This window comes from Mustela erminea, chromosome 5, assembly GCF_009829155.1.
Source record: "Mustela erminea isolate mMusErm1 chromosome 5, mMusErm1.Pri, whole genome shotgun sequence".
In the NCBI taxonomy this organism is placed as follows: Eukaryota; Metazoa; Chordata; class Mammalia; order Carnivora; family Mustelidae; genus Mustela; species Mustela erminea.
Window position 1 is genome coordinate 116,825,597 of NC_045618.1, and position 15,992 is coordinate 116,841,588.

At 54.6% G+C, this 15,992-nt stretch overlaps 1 protein-coding gene across 3 annotated transcripts in view; it reads right to left on the minus strand.

Moving 5' to 3' along the window:
• RIN3 (Ras and Rab interactor 3) overlaps positions 1-15,992 on the minus strand; it is a 114,016-nt gene that overhangs the window by 16,829 nt on the left and 81,195 nt on the right. For all 3 annotated transcript variants that reach the window (XM_032344623.1, XM_032344622.1, XM_032344626.1), the window contains 2 exons: positions 11,938-13,497; positions 9,661-9,969 (listed from right to left, as the gene is read on the minus strand). In XM_032344623.1, coding sequence (XP_032200514.1) covers positions 9,661-9,969; positions 11,938-13,497 — 1,869 coding nt within the window. The remainder of the gene's footprint in view (positions 1-9,660; positions 9,970-11,937; positions 13,498-15,992) is intronic.

The following is a 15,992-nucleotide window of genomic DNA, read 5'->3' on the forward strand; positions in this document are numbered from 1 at the left end:
TCTGTGACCTGGGGCCACTCACTCTGCGCCTCAGTGTTTTCATCTGAAAACTAGGAATAATAATAACATTCACTCAGACCGTCACGCGGGATTGTGGGGAGCATCAGGTGAGTTGCTGGATTAAAAATCAGGTTTTGTCATCTGGGAGGAATTACCTAAAAAGAGGAGTTGGCGTATGTTTCTGGAAAGCACTAGGTAGTAAAGATTTTTTTTTTAAGAGGGCCACTTCATCTCTGTCCCAACTACTCAACTCGGTGGCTGTAACAAAAGCAGCCATGGACACCGTGTGAGTGAGCAGATGCGGCTGTTTCAATGAGTTTATTTACAAAATCAAGTTGGGGGCCAGAGTGGGCCCACAGGTTGTGTTTCGCAGACTCCTGATCAAGAGAGATAAAAGGTGTATCCTCTTACTGTAATTGTCCCTCCAAACCTGTTGACTGGCTCTTACTGAAAGCAGGGGTTGATGCAATAGTCCTGGGGCAGATACGGCTCATGACTGTGATATGCCTTGGCTTTTTGTCCTCCTCCATAATTCTCCCTTAAAGCCACTTCCTTCCTCTATGAAGTTTTATCTGAAGACCCCCCACTTCCCACCATCCAGGTTAGTGCCCTCATGATGGGTTTCCCCTGGCCTGTCACTGCAGGATGGGAAAACAGAGACTTTCCCTTAACTCAGGCCTCCCCGGACCTCCCAACGCAGAACTGCGAGCTCCTCTGACACCCCTGGCCCCTTCAGCCTGCCTGCTAGTAGGTTTCAGCATCTGATGACGTTGTTTAGACTTCTGTCTCCTGATATATTACCTGCATGGCCTCACCAGAATGAAAGCTATGTGAGGGCAGGGGCCCCCTGTGTGCACCACTCCTAATGCAGTCCTTCCCCAGTGCTTGGCATGCAGTTGGTGTTTAATAAATCTATCTGCTAAATGAATGTGTGGATGTCATCCGCCGCCCTGTGTGACAGACCCTTGCTTGTGCTCCATGTTCCCTCTTGAACCGTGATCATCTTAAAAACAGAGACTGGGGTGGGGGTGCACCTGGGTGGCTCAGTTGGTGAAGCATCTGCCTTCGGCTCAGGTCATGATCCCAGGATCCCGGGATGGAGTCGTACGTCCAGCTCCTTGCTCAGCGGGGAGCCTACTCCTCCCTCTGCCTGCTGCTCCCCCTGCTTGCACTCTCTCTCTCTCACAAATAAGTTAAAACAAAAACAAAAACAAAAACAAGGACTGGGTTTTCCTGGTAACACCCATATCGTCCAGAAAGGTTAGTCGGGACTGCTGACTGGATGCATTTATTTGCCAGAAACACAGGATGGGAGGAGTGGAGAGCATCCATAACGGGAGGTTTTCAGTGTATATTTCCAGGGTGAGCCTTCCATGCGGGGTTATTTTATAGAGAACTTGGCTTCTCTGGTTGATTCCCAGTGGGGGTTGGCCTGCAAATGGCCCCCAGCTAGTTCTGTGGCCTCCAGGAAGCTCTCTGCGACCAGACTGTGAACCACTGGTCTGGTCTGAGCTCCCGGCTTCGTGGTCGAAAGGCCCGGCCGGAGCCCGGGGAGCAGGACGATTGGGTGGAGGCCCCACCCTTGCAGGGTGTGGTTGACATGAAGTGAGAAGCCAGCCGTCCACCCACGGAGAAGCCCCCCCACCCCGCCATCTACCCTGTTGGGTCACTCGGGCTGTCTGCAGATGCTGTCTGAGCGCCAGTTCTGCTTTGAACAAGACTGCATCCTGGAGATCACTCCAGCTTCCCAGGTTCCTCTTCGGGCAGCTCAGCCCACAAGCCAGTCCAGCCCCATGGGCCATGGGCTTGAAGCCTGGCAGCCAGAAGTCCCAGCCTGGCTGGGAAAGGCGTGAAGCCACCTGTGACTTGGGTCTGACTTCCCTGAGGTTGTCCCCTGCCCCTGGCCACCCTGAAGAGGCAGGACAGCGCAGGGGCTCAGCCCGGGACCTGGATCCAAGTTCCAGCTCTCTACCACTCCCTGGCTCGGGTATGACCCTGAGTGTGCAGGCCAACCTCACTGAACCTCAGTTTCCTCGACTGTACCACGGGGACAACCATAGTGTCCTCACCTCCCGAAGTGCCTGGGAGGAGTCAGTGGCAAGGCGGTTGGAAAGAGATGAACGTGGTGCCTGCGGGCTCCCGGCAGGTGAGAACTGTCAGACACGGCTATGAGGCGCGACAGGAAGGGGACGGTGTCCTCATTCTCAGAGCATGACATCTCAGAGGGCCCGAACCCCATGGCAGGTGTGGAATGTAAAAGGTTATGGGCGGCACCTGAGTGGCTCAGTCAGTTAAGTGTCTGACACCTGATTACAGCTCATGATCTCAGGTCATGATCTCAGGGTGGTGAGATCAGGCCCCACATTGGGCTCTGAGCTCAGCGGGGAGTCTGCCTGAGAGTCGCCCTCCCTCTCCCCCCTCTCCGTGCATGTTCCCTCTCAAATAAATAAATACAAATAAATAAATAGTGAAATAATAAATTATAAATTATTATAAATAATATATCATATAAATAAAATAATAATAATATAAATAATCAAATTTTTAAAAAGTAAGGTTATGCTTTGCTTCCAGGCCTGGCCCTCATGTTCTCTGTCTCTCTGTCACCTGGAAGTCAGTGTCCAGAGGATTGAATACCAAGCCTGCCTCAGCCTGGTCCCTGAATGCGGAGCAGAGCCTAGCCCCACCCCCACCCCCTCCTGCGTTCGACTAGACTGACAGGAGTCAGAAACGAACTTTCCCTGGATGAGACTAGAGGGTTTATCTGTTACAGCAGCAAGTAATTTCTTCCACTAATTATCTACGTACCTATTATAGCTATTTCAAAAAGAGCTGAAGGAAATCCACCAAAATATGAACTTTTTCAACAATAAACATTAGTGACTTGTGTCATCAGAAATCAGGTTAGACTTTTTTAACATAGATTTTTTAAAAAACCAACAGCCTGACTTCCCTCTCTGTCCTCCGGACCCCTGGTCAATGTCTCAGGCCCCTCGGGGTCCGTCCTCCACCCATTTGACTTTCAGCCTCCGCCCCGCCGGCATCAGCAGTCGAGTCCCAGCTGGCTCTGTGATGTCTGCCAGGGAGGTGAATGGCGAGGGTCCCCAGGGGTCCAGGACCCTGAGCCCACCAATTTGGCTCTTTCATCTAACCACCTGGCTGCTGGGCTCCCTCTCTCCAGAGTCAGGAGCCAGGTTCTATCTCGTCAAGTGTAGCATCACGGTGTTTTCACAGACTTTTGAAGGCACAGAAAGAAGGTGGCCTGTTGGCCCTCACGGCCCTCCTCCTCCTGCCTGCTCTCTATCAAACGGTTCTTTATGTTCTTTTAGAAAGAACCCCGCATGTGTACACAGCCCACTCCTCCTTCCTGCCTTTCTTCCTCCTCCTTGCCTTTTAGGGCAGGGCTCCGGGACTTGAGTCTATTTCTCCCTAACAGTGGGCAGCCCTGAATGTCTGTTCTTAGACACCGTTCTAGAAAGTGGGAACGATTTGTTTGTGAAAGCAGCAGGAGAAATGATTCTAGAAGTTCTGACTGTTTTCTCCAAGCCTCATGAAGTCCACAGGGAACCAACCCAGTGTGCTCCTTGCTATAGGAGGGAGGGTCGTGCCTAGCCAAAGCCACCCGTCTCTGTGAACACTCGCGCTGCTGAACACAGGCTCCTAAACTTGCTGCCATGGGGGAGGCACCTGATGGGGATTCAGGAACCTTGAGATTAGTCCCCAGGCTAGCTGCTGGGTACAGTCATAAAAGCACAGGCTTTGGAGAGAGGAAATTCTAGCTTCGAATCCTGGATCCTTTGTCTCCTAGGCATAGAGAGTAGCTGCCCTTTGGGGAGAGACGCCCCGGCCAGGGAACTCAGGCTTGTGTCTCCAAGATGAGTGGTTTTAGTGCTCCAGCAGAGCCTGCCAGCAGCCAGGCCACGGGGACCCCACAGGCTGCTTTGGCCAGTGTCCCCATAATGGCTCAGAGGCACGTCGGTGGGGCCTCAGCCCTGGAAAGGAGGGAGCTCGCTGGGGTAGGGGGAGTGGAGGGAGGGAAGGGCTGTGTTCAGCTTTGAGTGGGTCAATGGCGGAGCGAGGGAGGACCCAAGCCCAAGTTCTGCCTCTCCATGGGGGTGGGGGTGGGGCACTGAGCGCTCCTAGGGCTTCTTTGCAGTGCTGCTGGCCCGCAGTCCACACTTTGAGCAGCAAGTCACTGGAAGCTTCCGGCAGAAGGGAGGTGGGAGGTGAAGGCCTCGGGAAGAGGGCCTGGTCCTAGGATCATGCAACGTCAAAGTCAGAAGAGACTTGAAGAGCCAGTAGGGAGGGGCTCCTGGGTGGCTCAGTGGGTTAAGCCGCTACCTGGGCTCAGGTCATGACCTCAGGGTCCTGAGATCGAGCCCCGCATAGAGCTCTCTGCTCAGCAGGGAGCCTGCCTCCCTCTCTCCCGCTCCCTTCTGCCTGCCTCTCTGCCTACTTGTGATCTCTCTCTGCCAAATAAACAAAATAAAATCTTTAAAAAGGAAAAACAAGAGTCAGTCGGGATCCGGCAGAAAATGCATAACCTCAATCTAATCACGAGGAAACATCTGACAAACATAAAATGAGGAACTCTCATTAAAAAAGAACCAAAGGTGGGGGGTGGGGAGGGAAACCTGTATTCCTTTAAGAGATCAATGTCATTTAAAAAAAAAAAAAAAAAAGCCGTGGAAATGTTCCGGGTTAAAGGAGGTAAAAGACACCTAACAACTAATTGCACACCTGACCCTGGCCTGTTTCCCGAACAGGAGGAGAAAACGCCAGCAACGACTGTATTAGCTCCAGGGACAGCCCGGAGTACAGATGACGCCTTGGGTAAAACTATCCTATGGGGCGCCCGGGTGACTCAGTCTTGTTAAGCCTCTGCTTTTGGCTGAGGTCATGAACCCAGGGTCCTGAGATCGAGCCCCACATAAGGCTCCCTGCTCGGCAGGAGGCCTGCTTCTCCCTCTCCCACTCCCACTCCCTCTGCTTGTGTTCCCTCTCGCGCGGTGTCTCAGTCAAATGAATAAATAAAATCTTTAAAGAAAAAATCCTGTCAATTTCCCAAGTGGACAGCGTTCCTGTGGTTATGCAAGAGAATATCCCCATTCTTAAAAAAGTGTTTAGGGGGTTAAGGGCCAAGATATACACCCCTCACTCTCAGATGATTCAGGAGAAGCATTACGTATGCAGAGAGAGAGTATAAACGATAAAGCGAATGAAACTAGATATTAACAATCCACAAATGGTATGTGGCTATTCCTATTTTAATGCAGCATTTCTATTCCTAAAGTTTGGGAAGTCCGAAGTTGTTTCCAAATGGAAGGCTTAAAAGCTAAAATATTTATGGGGGCATTGGGTGGCTCAGCCAGTTAAATGTCCGACTCTCGGTCCCCGCACAGGTCTTGAGCTCAGCGTCCTGAGATTCGCGCTGGGCATGGAGCCTGCTTCAGATTCTCTCTCCCCCTCTGACCCCTCCCCACCCCCTCTAGCTCAATTAATTAATTAATTAAAAGTGGCAGAACTGGTTATTTCAAACAAAATCCCACACTGAACCCCATGTGTAAAAAGGGACAGGCAGGGGTGTGGCCCTGCCTGTGCTGTGTCACTTTAGTAGCCTGAGGGGTACCCCGGGGATCCCAGCATGGAAACCGCTGCGGTGGGGAGGCAGCTGTTCCTGGATCCTCACATGTTAGACACTCACACACTTTTCTGATTGCATCTGATCCTCAAAACAGCCCTGAGAGGCATGCCCAGGCTCATTTTGAGAGAACCATGGTTGGAGAAGATCAGTACCTCCTGAGGCCTACACCATCCTGATGTTTTCCACACCCTCCCCACGAGCCCGTCTTCTCATCCCCATTTGACACACCCATGGAGGCCCCATGAGATTCACGTCCAAGGCTACAGCACCGAAGCTGAGCTTCAAGCCCAGGTCATGTGGTGGAACCCCAAGACCCCTGCTCTCCTTGGCAGAAGCTGCTCCCTCCCAGATGAAGAAGCAGAGGCTTGAGTGGAGGCAGCCCTCGCCTGCTTCTTATGGCAGCGGTGAGATGCGAAGCCCTTGGACTCACAGTCCAGTGCTCCCCCAGCAGTGGGAGGGGAACACACTGTTCCTTGATGAGAAACCCATCTGTTCCCCGTGGGAAATCTTCCCACTGAGCCCCGGCCCCGGCCTGAATTTCTGGGCTGAGAGAATCCAGCCTCCCTCCCTCCCACGAGCACAGGGAAACCTTGAGGCCCCTTGTTCATCTCTGTTCTTCCCTGGGCTTCGCTTGCACAGTCTGCTCTAGCCAAGGCCTTGCTTTCCTTTCCTTTTCCCTCCAAATTAGCCATTCCCACCACCATTCCCTGCTCTCTGCTAAGTTTTCAGTAAATCAATTCACCATCAGCAAGAATGATGGTGTTTGAAGTCACGGCAAAGGGCCTGGGTGTTTAAAAGCCCTGCAGGGGCCCCTGGGTGGCTCAGTGGGTTAAGCATCTGACTCCTGGCTTTGGTTCAGGGTCCTGGGATCAAACGCCGTGTCAGACTCACACACTCAGTGTGGAATCTGCTTGAGATTCTCTCTCCCTCTCCCTTTGCCATGCCGCCACTCACACACACATTCTCTCTCTCTCTCACAGATAAATAAATAAATCTTTAAAACAATAAAAGAACAAAAGAATTGCAGGAAGCCCAATGCTTCTGAGTAAACTAGGACTCAATGAGAATGGAATTTTTCTTTTAGGCCCCAAATTGTCTCCCTGATGATGCCTCAGGGTCGGTAGAGTCCTTCGCCCTGATTTTACTTTGAGCCCCAGAGGAAAAAGATTCCCCTAATTAGAAGTTCAGACAGGGAAGGTAACTGTCTTGATTTAGTACCAGCTGCTGCATTAGGTGCAAATTTGCAATTAAATCTCACAACAGTGGCCCCCCCCACCAATAAAGTGGGTATTGCTGTGGCCATTTAAGGGGGGAAACTGAGGCTCCATGCACCTAAGTAACCAGAATACAGTCACAGAGCTGGAAAGAAAGCCTGGATCTTTTCCTGCACATTCCTCCGAGGTCCCAGGCCAGCCTGCTTGGTGTCTCTTTGAGGCTGCTTGCAGCCTTCGGGGCTCTGTCTCCTGTCCGGCTCAGTCCAGCTCTACTGCTGCCCCCTCCCTACACCGTGCAGGGCACCCCGAGCTCCCCCCACCCAGCTGCTGCAGATCTGGCCTGCTTCTCACTCTGAGGAGTTCTGGGAAGGTCCTGGCCAGCCCTCTGCCATGCCACGACCCGGTCTTAACTTTGAGCTTCCCGCTGCTGCTGGGAGGCCCTCCGGGCGCCACCCCAGGTCTCCACACCCCGGGGATGAGAGTGTTGTGAGAGCCTAGGGTTCTGCAGGCTCTTGCTGCCCCTCATCTTATTTCTTTGGCGGTTTTAAAGGAATATACTTGGCAGTGGAGTTCACATGCTAGACGGCTCTCTGGGCTCCAGGCTGCGTAAGACCCAGCGTCTCAAAGCCTGACACCCGCCCCAGGATAATGAAATCTCCACTTCCCCATCCTGTCTCCACTACAAGGCTCTCTCTCCTAATCCATTTCCAACATTCTGCTAAATGGTGAATAAGAAGTTCTAACTTGACATGGGATCTGCTTTCAGGGAACAATTCGCCTTCCAAGATTGCAACCGGATGCAGGTCCGTGTAACCCAGAAGGGTGACTCCCACTTGGAATTGTGGACTGTACCAGGTCTGGGAGGGAGCTTTCCTTGGGGTGGGGGCCTTGCACCATCCCTCAATTGCTTTTTGCTGGCCTATGGCCAAACGGGCCAGCTCTTCTTCAAGGCAGATAGAATCCTTAACCTAAAACAGCCAGCATTGGCTGGGCCTACCATGTACTATGCAATGAGGTGGACATACGTTGCTTCTAAAATTCAGAAGTGACTGAGTATGAACCATTAGGGGTCTGAGTGTTCCCTTTGTAAAACAGCTTCTTTGGGTGAGGAAACTGGGCTTTAAGGGGTTAAGTAGATCATTTGAAGTCACACAGATAGTAAGCTACAGATCAGGAATTGAAACCCAAGTCTGTGTGGCAACAGACGTCACAATCTTTCCACTCTCCATTACCACGGCTGTCATGTACAGTCACATAGGTTGCTCATTAAACAAGGGCATCCAGGTGAAGAGGTGATCAGGGCATGAAATCCAGCCACCATTCTGTTCACTAAGTTGTGCACTAAGATGTGCCCCATGGTGCTGTCATGCTCATTCTTGTCTGCCTACAGGATCGCTGTGGTAAACTGATTATGAATGGTCCCAACAACTCCCTTCCCTACATCTGTGCCCCTTGCTGTTAATTCGCAGCTCTTCCCATCAAGCAAGGTTAGCTCCTTGTCCCTCGAATCTGGGCTGGTCTTGTGAGTAAACACACCAGTGAAACACATCTGAGTGGCATTGTGCCAGGGAGGCCTTGGACCCCAACAATAGGCATGGGTACAGGTCTAGGCTAACCTGCTGGAGAAAAAGAAATGTGTGGCCCTGTAACCCACCTTCCTGGCCCATCAAGAGCCAAGTAACCACCCAACATTCGAGCAAGGCCCTCCTAGCCCAGCCAGCCTCCAAACAAGCCCCTTTGGCCACAGACCCACGAGACAGCTCAGACAAGGTCAGGCCCAGGCAAGTTCAGGTGCAGACAAGGTCAGGTATGCTCCCCACCAGCATCACTGCCACACTTCCTGCTGAGCAATAAAAAATGTAAACTGATTGGAGTGGCCATCATACATTGATTTCTGTCTCTCTGAAATTTTTTTTTTTTTTAAGATTTTATTTATTTATTTGAGAGAGAGACAGAGAGAGAGAGCATGAGTGAGGAGAAGGTCAGAGGGAGAAGCAGACTCCCCATGGAGCTGGGAGCCCGATGCAGGACTCAATCTGGGGACTCCAGGATCATGACCTGAGCCGAAGGCAGTCGTCCAACCAACTGAGCCACCCAGGTGTCCCGGTCCCTCTGAAATTCTTAAGTTGAAGTCTGAACTCTTGGTTCCTGGGAACGTGACCTTATTTGGAAATAGGGTCACTGTGGATGTCATCAGTTAGGATGAGGTCATACTGGAGCAGGGAGGGGGGCCCCTCATCCAATATGCCTGACGGCCTCAAAAAATGGGAAGTTTGGACACACACACACACACACACACACACACAGAACGCCACAGTGTTGCCACAAGCCAAGAAACTACCAGAATCTGGGAGAGAGGCCTACAACACAGCCTCCCCTCGAAAATTCAGAGGGAGCACGACCCTGTGACACCTTGCTCTCCCACCCCCAGCCTCCAGAAGTGTGAGACGATGTTGTTTCAGCCACCTGCTTTGTGACACTTGTTATAGCAGCCCAAATATACTCAGAGAACTTTCTCCTAATCAACACAAATGAACGCAGTGTGCTTGGCTTCCTTGCTCTCCTCCCATGTGGAAGCTACTCATGGCTCTCCACCTGATCCCCAGGGAACCCCTAAGAGGTGCCCAGGGATTCCGCCCCACCATGCCCCGTCCTGCCCCAACAGGCCTTGGAACCTGGAAAGCGTTCTCTCGTGCCTTCCAAAGGCTCCGGAATCCTTGCTGGGGAGGGGCCCCAAGCCCATACAGTATTGCTGTTCCTAGAGAGAGCCCCCAGCCCAGGCTCCTCTGGCTGCCTACCTACCTGGGTTGCCAAGGGCCATGGAGTCGTAGATGAGCTTACAGGTCTTAAGTAGGATGGAGATCTTCTTCTCGGGCGAGTAGGCCTTGTGCAAGCTGGTGAACTTCTGTAGGATCTTCTCCATGACAGGCACCTCCGGCACGCTGGTTGTCACACCCAGGTCAGTGGTGGTGGTGGCCAGGATCACCAGCTGGTTCTCCTTGAGCTGCTGCAGTGAGCCATCCTTGCTGTGGATCTCACGCAGGCAGGAGTTGATGGCTTCTTTCAAGGGCTTTAACACACACTTGTACAAGGCCGACTCCACAATAGCTTCTGTAGGGGGGTGCAAGAGTGGGAGGGTGAGGAACCCAGACACCTGGCTTTGGTGCCCAACAGTGTGGCTGTCCCCATCTCCTGGTCCCTGGAAGGACAAACTCAGTACCCTAGCAGCTACCCCTTGAAGTTCTGACACAGGAGACCCTTGTAGTACACTCAGCAGAAAGCCACACTACAAAGATAAGGGTACAGGAGCCCTCTGGGACTGAAACATTGTATCCTCATGCTTTTCACAGGGCCTGGAACTGATGAAACTCTCACAGGGCTGCCTACCAATGCATAACTTCAAAGGGTGCTATTTACATGGGAGTTGTACAGTACACAACCTGTGCAGTTGTATATGGAGGGCCTGGGGGGGGCCAAGGAAATGTTTTGTAGAATTATTCTTAATGTGTCTCTGAATTCTCAAATCCATGTGCCTGGAGGCTCAAGAATACAGTATAACCAGAATCTGACTTTTTACCATTTCCATGGCCACCACCTTAACCTGGGCTGCCATCATCTTTTCCCTGAGTTATATGAGTAGTCTCTTGCCCTGGCCCTTTTTCATTTATTCTCAGAACAGCAACCAGCATAAGCCTGTTATGGCATGTTTGATTCCGACATTCCTGTGCTCAGAACTCTCCAATGGCTCTCACCTCATGCACAGTAGAAGCCAGAGTGTTCCCCGTGGCTTATAAAGAACCCTGGCCCCCCGCCCTCCCTCCTCCCACCCGGGGCCTTATAGTCTGTTCTCACTTATCACCTTGCCTGTGCCCCTGTGTTCATGCTGTTCCAGCCATCCTGGCCTCCCTGCTGCTCTGCTCCTGCCTCAGGGCCTTTGTGCTTGCTATGCCCTTTGCCTGGAGAAGTCACTCCACAGCTACATTTACATACATGATCTCTTCCTTCGCTGTTTGAATGTCATCTAATCCAAGAGGTATCCTGATCCGCTGGTGGAACGGGATTTAGTTGGCTTTGATCTCATGGCAAGTCTCCAAAATACACGCCATTATCCCCACTCTACGGACGTCCCAACTCAGGCTCTGGTGGTGTGGGTTCCAGCTAGGTGGGGGCTGAACAAGAATTTGAACCCCGCCTGCCTGACACCATGGCGATACTTGTACCCTTGGGTTGACAGTAGGGAAGTGTTCTCGGGAAGTCTTTTTGGCTCTATCCCAACCCCAGAGGACACGTCTTGTCTATACAGGGAGACCCCTGAGCTGCCCTACTCCTGGGGGGTAAGGGAGGGGCCCATGCTCCCATGATTGAGTCTCAGTAGAGATCCAGATAACGCTCCCTTGCCATACAGGCTTGGGCTTGACCCATGTCCGCGTTTGGTGCTGGCCCCCCGTCCCAGGTCCTCATTCTACCCCCTCCTTCTTCCCCTTGGCTTCTCCAGCTTCTGCAACAGAGGACATGCAGCTGCCCTTGTGTGCTTCAGCCCACTCCTGCCCATCCTCCCTGGCCCACAGCGTGACCCCACTGGCCCTTGGAGCCTTGGAAGCTAGAGGTGTGGGGACCCAAAGGCAGGGACTCACGGTGAGCATCTCCCGTGCCTCTGATTCCTGCGTGACCTTGACCAAGTCCTTTCCCGTGGCAGGGCCCATTTTTCTCATCTCTAAAGTGCAGGAGGAGGGGGTGGCTGTGGCCCGTGCCCTCTGGATGAGGGGGGTGGTGGTCTGCATCTCTGAGAACCCCAGGAGCTGCAGGGATGGCTCGGGCCCTCTGCAGCTACACACAGTAATACTTCTTCTGCCTTGACTTGTTCCTTGTGCTTGTCTCCCTAAGGAAATCAGTAGCATCCTGGGCAGGAGGGGGGCGGTGGGGGGGAGGCTGCACCTGTACTTGAGTTTCTTCCACGGGCTCATGGGCCCAGGAGCAGAACTCGTCGGTAAGAAGCTGATCAGCAGAGGGGTCAGTTTGTAGAAGGTGGGGGGTGGGGGGACCATCCGGAATCATCCCTCCCCCCGGCCCAGGACTGACCTATCTCCTCCTCGGGGTGCAGGGCGGGGTCCACTAGGGCCCTGAGCTCGGTGCTCTGCAGCAGGTAACTCTTGAGCTGGGTCATCATGGTGCGGATCTCCTGCAGCATCTCAGTGCTGGAGGTCTGGCGCGCCATCATTTCCAGGCTGTACACCTTGTAGTCCTGGACCAGGCTGCCGAAGTACGAGGTCTTGTCCTGCGCCAGCTCCACCACCTTCTTGTAGAGCTTGCGGTTGTTGGACAGGAACGCGTGGAAGACATTGGTGAAGCTCACCAGGCTCAGGCGGTGGCGTGCCTTGCCCAGGATCACCGACGGCTTCTTCTTCCCCCCAGAGCCGCCACCGAAGGGCTCCAGCTCCTCCTCCGTGCTGCTGGTTGAGTAGGAGTCCTGGTCTGTGGCTGAGGCGGGCACTCCCAAGCTGTCTGACAGGGAGGCCAGGGAGCCCTTGAACTCGGCCGCGCTCTGGGGCCGGGTGCCAGGAGTCCTGGCTTGGGAGGCAGGGCTCTGGCCTTCTCTGGGGGGACCCGGTGCAGGCTTCTCGGGGGCTTCCTCCTTCTCGGAGGACTCAGTGCTCTCCAAGGGGCTGGGAAGGCCTGAGGCCAGCTGCCGGGAGATCCGTTTCCTCCTGGGGGGCGGGATTGGGGGTTGTCGGATCTTTCTCGGCGGCTCTGGCATGCTGCCCGGATCACTGGTTTTGGCCGCTGCTTCCTGACCTTGCTCTGTGGTCCCCTGAGGCCTGTCCCCAGGACTGTCCGAGGTCCCCCGGGGAGGCGGGCCGAGTGGGGATGACCTGGGAAGACCCAGCTGGTCCCCCTCTGCAGGCATCCCCCTGTCCACCTTCCCCACGCTCTGGTCCTCCAGGGAGACCTTCTCAGAGATGCGGCGTCTGGGAGGAGCGGCAGGAAGGGTCTTCTTCACGGGTGCTGGAGGGGCAGGGGTCTGCTTCGAGGGGCCGGGGCCTGCCCCTGGCTTCATCTCTTCCTCCCTGAGCGGGCCCAAGCCTGTAGGGGGGCGTGAAAGCCTCTCACAGGCTGCCATGGGTGGCTGGCTTGGGTGGTTGGGGGGGCCTGGGGCATGGGGTGCCAGGTGGGGGGCGGATGCCGGGGGTGCAGGAGGAAAGGCCTCTGGAGGTGGGGGAGCAGTCACTGGGGGGGGACTGGGCAAAGAACAGGCCAGAACAGGAGTGGGAGGTGGAGGAGGCCGGAGGGGGCTGGAGGGTTGGAGCGGGGGTGCTGGGGGAGGGGGTGCTGGGCGGCGAGGGGCCCACTTGGAGGTGGGTGAGGTAGCAAAAGAGGTGGGAGGCAACGGGCGCAGGGGGCAGCTTCCAGGGGGTGGCTGGTCGGCAGGCAGGGCACTGCCCCCACAGTCCTCGATGAAAATCGGATTCACAAACCACAGGCGGTCATTTCCTATGGACAGCTCAATTTCACACGAGCAGTTCTCGTAATGGGCCGTGGACCTGAGGCTGGAGGCTGAGGGTGCTCCGGGGGCTGGGTCTCTTGAGGGCTCCGCGAGGCTCCCACCGCCTCGCCGGGGGTTTAACGAGGAGTCCCAGAAGCCTGTAGAGACAAGAGAAGAAGAGGCCGATCAGTCCCAAAGCCAGGCCCCCCCCATGCTGCCTGCTGGGGCGGGGTGGAGGGTGGCATTTGTGGGCGGGCTGGGGGCAGGGCTGGTCCTAGTGTTTGCTTCACTGCTCTGAGGGCTGTTTCCCCTCCTGAGCTGCTTTAAACCTCTCCCACCACTTCCTGCCTTGAGAGGGGAAGCCCCGTTTGATTGTCCCCGGGCTCTGCAGAGGTGGGGCTCTGTGGAGGTGGGGCTGGGACCTGGTGGTGACAGGCAGAGCTCCAGCTCTGCCCTTGGCACGTGAGAGCCCACCAGGAGGGCACCGATGGCTTGGGGTGCAGGCACGGGTTGGGGGAACAGAAGGCAAGGGGTTCTGCAGCTGACCGGCTGGGTGCCCTGGGGCAGGTGACTTGACGTTTCCAAGGTTCCATCTCTGGTCATCTCTAGAATAGGGGTCCCCATGGGGGAGGTGCTTTGGTCCCATTTTGGCCACTACGGTGGCTGTATGTAGGAGGAGCGAAGTATGCATTGTGGCCAGTGAGCTCAGACCTGACCATCCAAATGGGGAACACTGGCCCCAAGGTGAAATGCCTCGGACTATGAATCTCTATGTTAAAGCAGGCAAACATTCCATGCCCTCCATGTGTTTGTATGCATGTGTGTGTGTTTAAGTGTGAGTGTGTGGGGGGGGGCGGTGGGGGGGGCTGCGCTGCTGGCTCTCAGTTCCAGCACAGGCCTTTCTCCTGACCCATGCCTCATAAACGGCCCACAGCTACGGCCACTGACGCAGGCCTGTCCCTCCCCAGACAAGGTTGATCAGCGCCAGGCATGTTCTGGGTAAGGGGCATGGGACATCCCAGCTGTGAGGGCACAGGCGGCTGGCTAGCTCTGGAATTCTTGAGTTCCTGACCTCTGGGTATCAAGTACTATCTAGGATCTAGCTCAGCATCTTCCGAAAAGGGCGCCAAGTTTTGCGAATCATTTCAGATGGTGCCTAGGCCCCCGTGGGCTCACTCCAGCAGATTCCCCTGGAGAGCGGTGGGGATGCCAGTCTCCTCAGCCTCTTAATTTTAGACACTGATATCGCAGAGTCCCTTGCTAACCACGGGGCCAGGCCTCTAGCCTCTCATCCTGAGCTCCTTACTTTTGGGAGGGATTCATCACTAAGAAAACTGCCAAAAATAACGTCAGGAGCAAACACGCATTGCATTCTGGCTGTATGGGCAACTTGCTCTACATGGGTCATTTCATTGACCCCTGACCACAGGCCTTTGATGTTAAGTCCTAATTTTGTCCCCAGAAGACATGAAGATTAGAGACCCAGACAGCTTAAACAACCTGCCCAAGGTCACAGGTTGGTGAGTGGAGGAACCGGGATTTGAACCCAGTCCGACTAGATCTAAAGCCTGTGTGCTCAGCCCCTGGGGTTCTGTGTCTTCCTTCATAGGAACTTGCAACACTTCCCATCTGAGTTGCTCTCCCAGGGTCGGAGCTACAGTGTGGTGTGCACCCCAGAACCGGGGATGTGGTAAGAACACCACAGGCTCTAGACGTTGAAAGAAAGGGAACATGATAAGATGGCGGATGGCAGCCATTGTGTGCCTGCCCTGAGACAGGCACGCCCAGGGAGGTGGGCCTTTGTCACCTGGTCTGCCAGGGGGTGGCAACTCCAGTCATGGGGAGCAAGGTACAGTCCAGGACAATGAGGCTGCTGGGACACTGGACTGAAAGTGATTGTGTGTACACCCCCCACCCCGGAGCATGTGTCCCTCCCAGGGAGGAGAAAGGGGCTCCTTGTTCAGCCCTGGCCTGGGCAGAGACCCTGTGTGGGACAGCCTGAGGCAGCTGACCAGCTGTTTCCATAATGACAGGGATGATAACTGTTCACAGTAACTGTTCCCCATTCACAAAGCTCTGCGTGCCTCACAGCCACCGCCAGCAGACGTGGGGAGCCCAGCATGCGAAGGGACCCTAAGGCTCTCTCACGGCCAGAGCAGGCTGGTTTTCAGATGGTCTGGGCCCTGCATTTGCTCTCTGGGGCAGCTACTGACTTCTGCATGACTGACCCACTCTCCCGGGTGCTTCACACTAAGCACACAGATGTTCTGGCCCCAAGGCGTGAGCACTGGAAGCCTCGTGTGCCCCGTCTACACGGGGCCAGTACAAGTTGTCTCCTGGGAAGCGCTCCAGCAAGAAGCCAGTCCGACTCAAAGGTGAACTGGCAGCAGCCCCACGTGTGAGCCGAGGCCCCTGACGCTCCCCTCCAGGTTCTCTTAAGATCTTCCTTTGGGTAAAGATGAAGTCATGGGCAGATGATGAACGGAACTGTCCGCCTACACCTGTACATTCTCACTGCTCACTTAGACCCTGGACTTAGCCTGCCCACACCTCCAGCCAGTCTCCTCCTTGCGAGATGATGCTGCGCACAGAGCAGACCCTAGGTTGCTCTTTGTTCAGGATTGAATCACTGCCGACCTTTTAGCCCGGCATT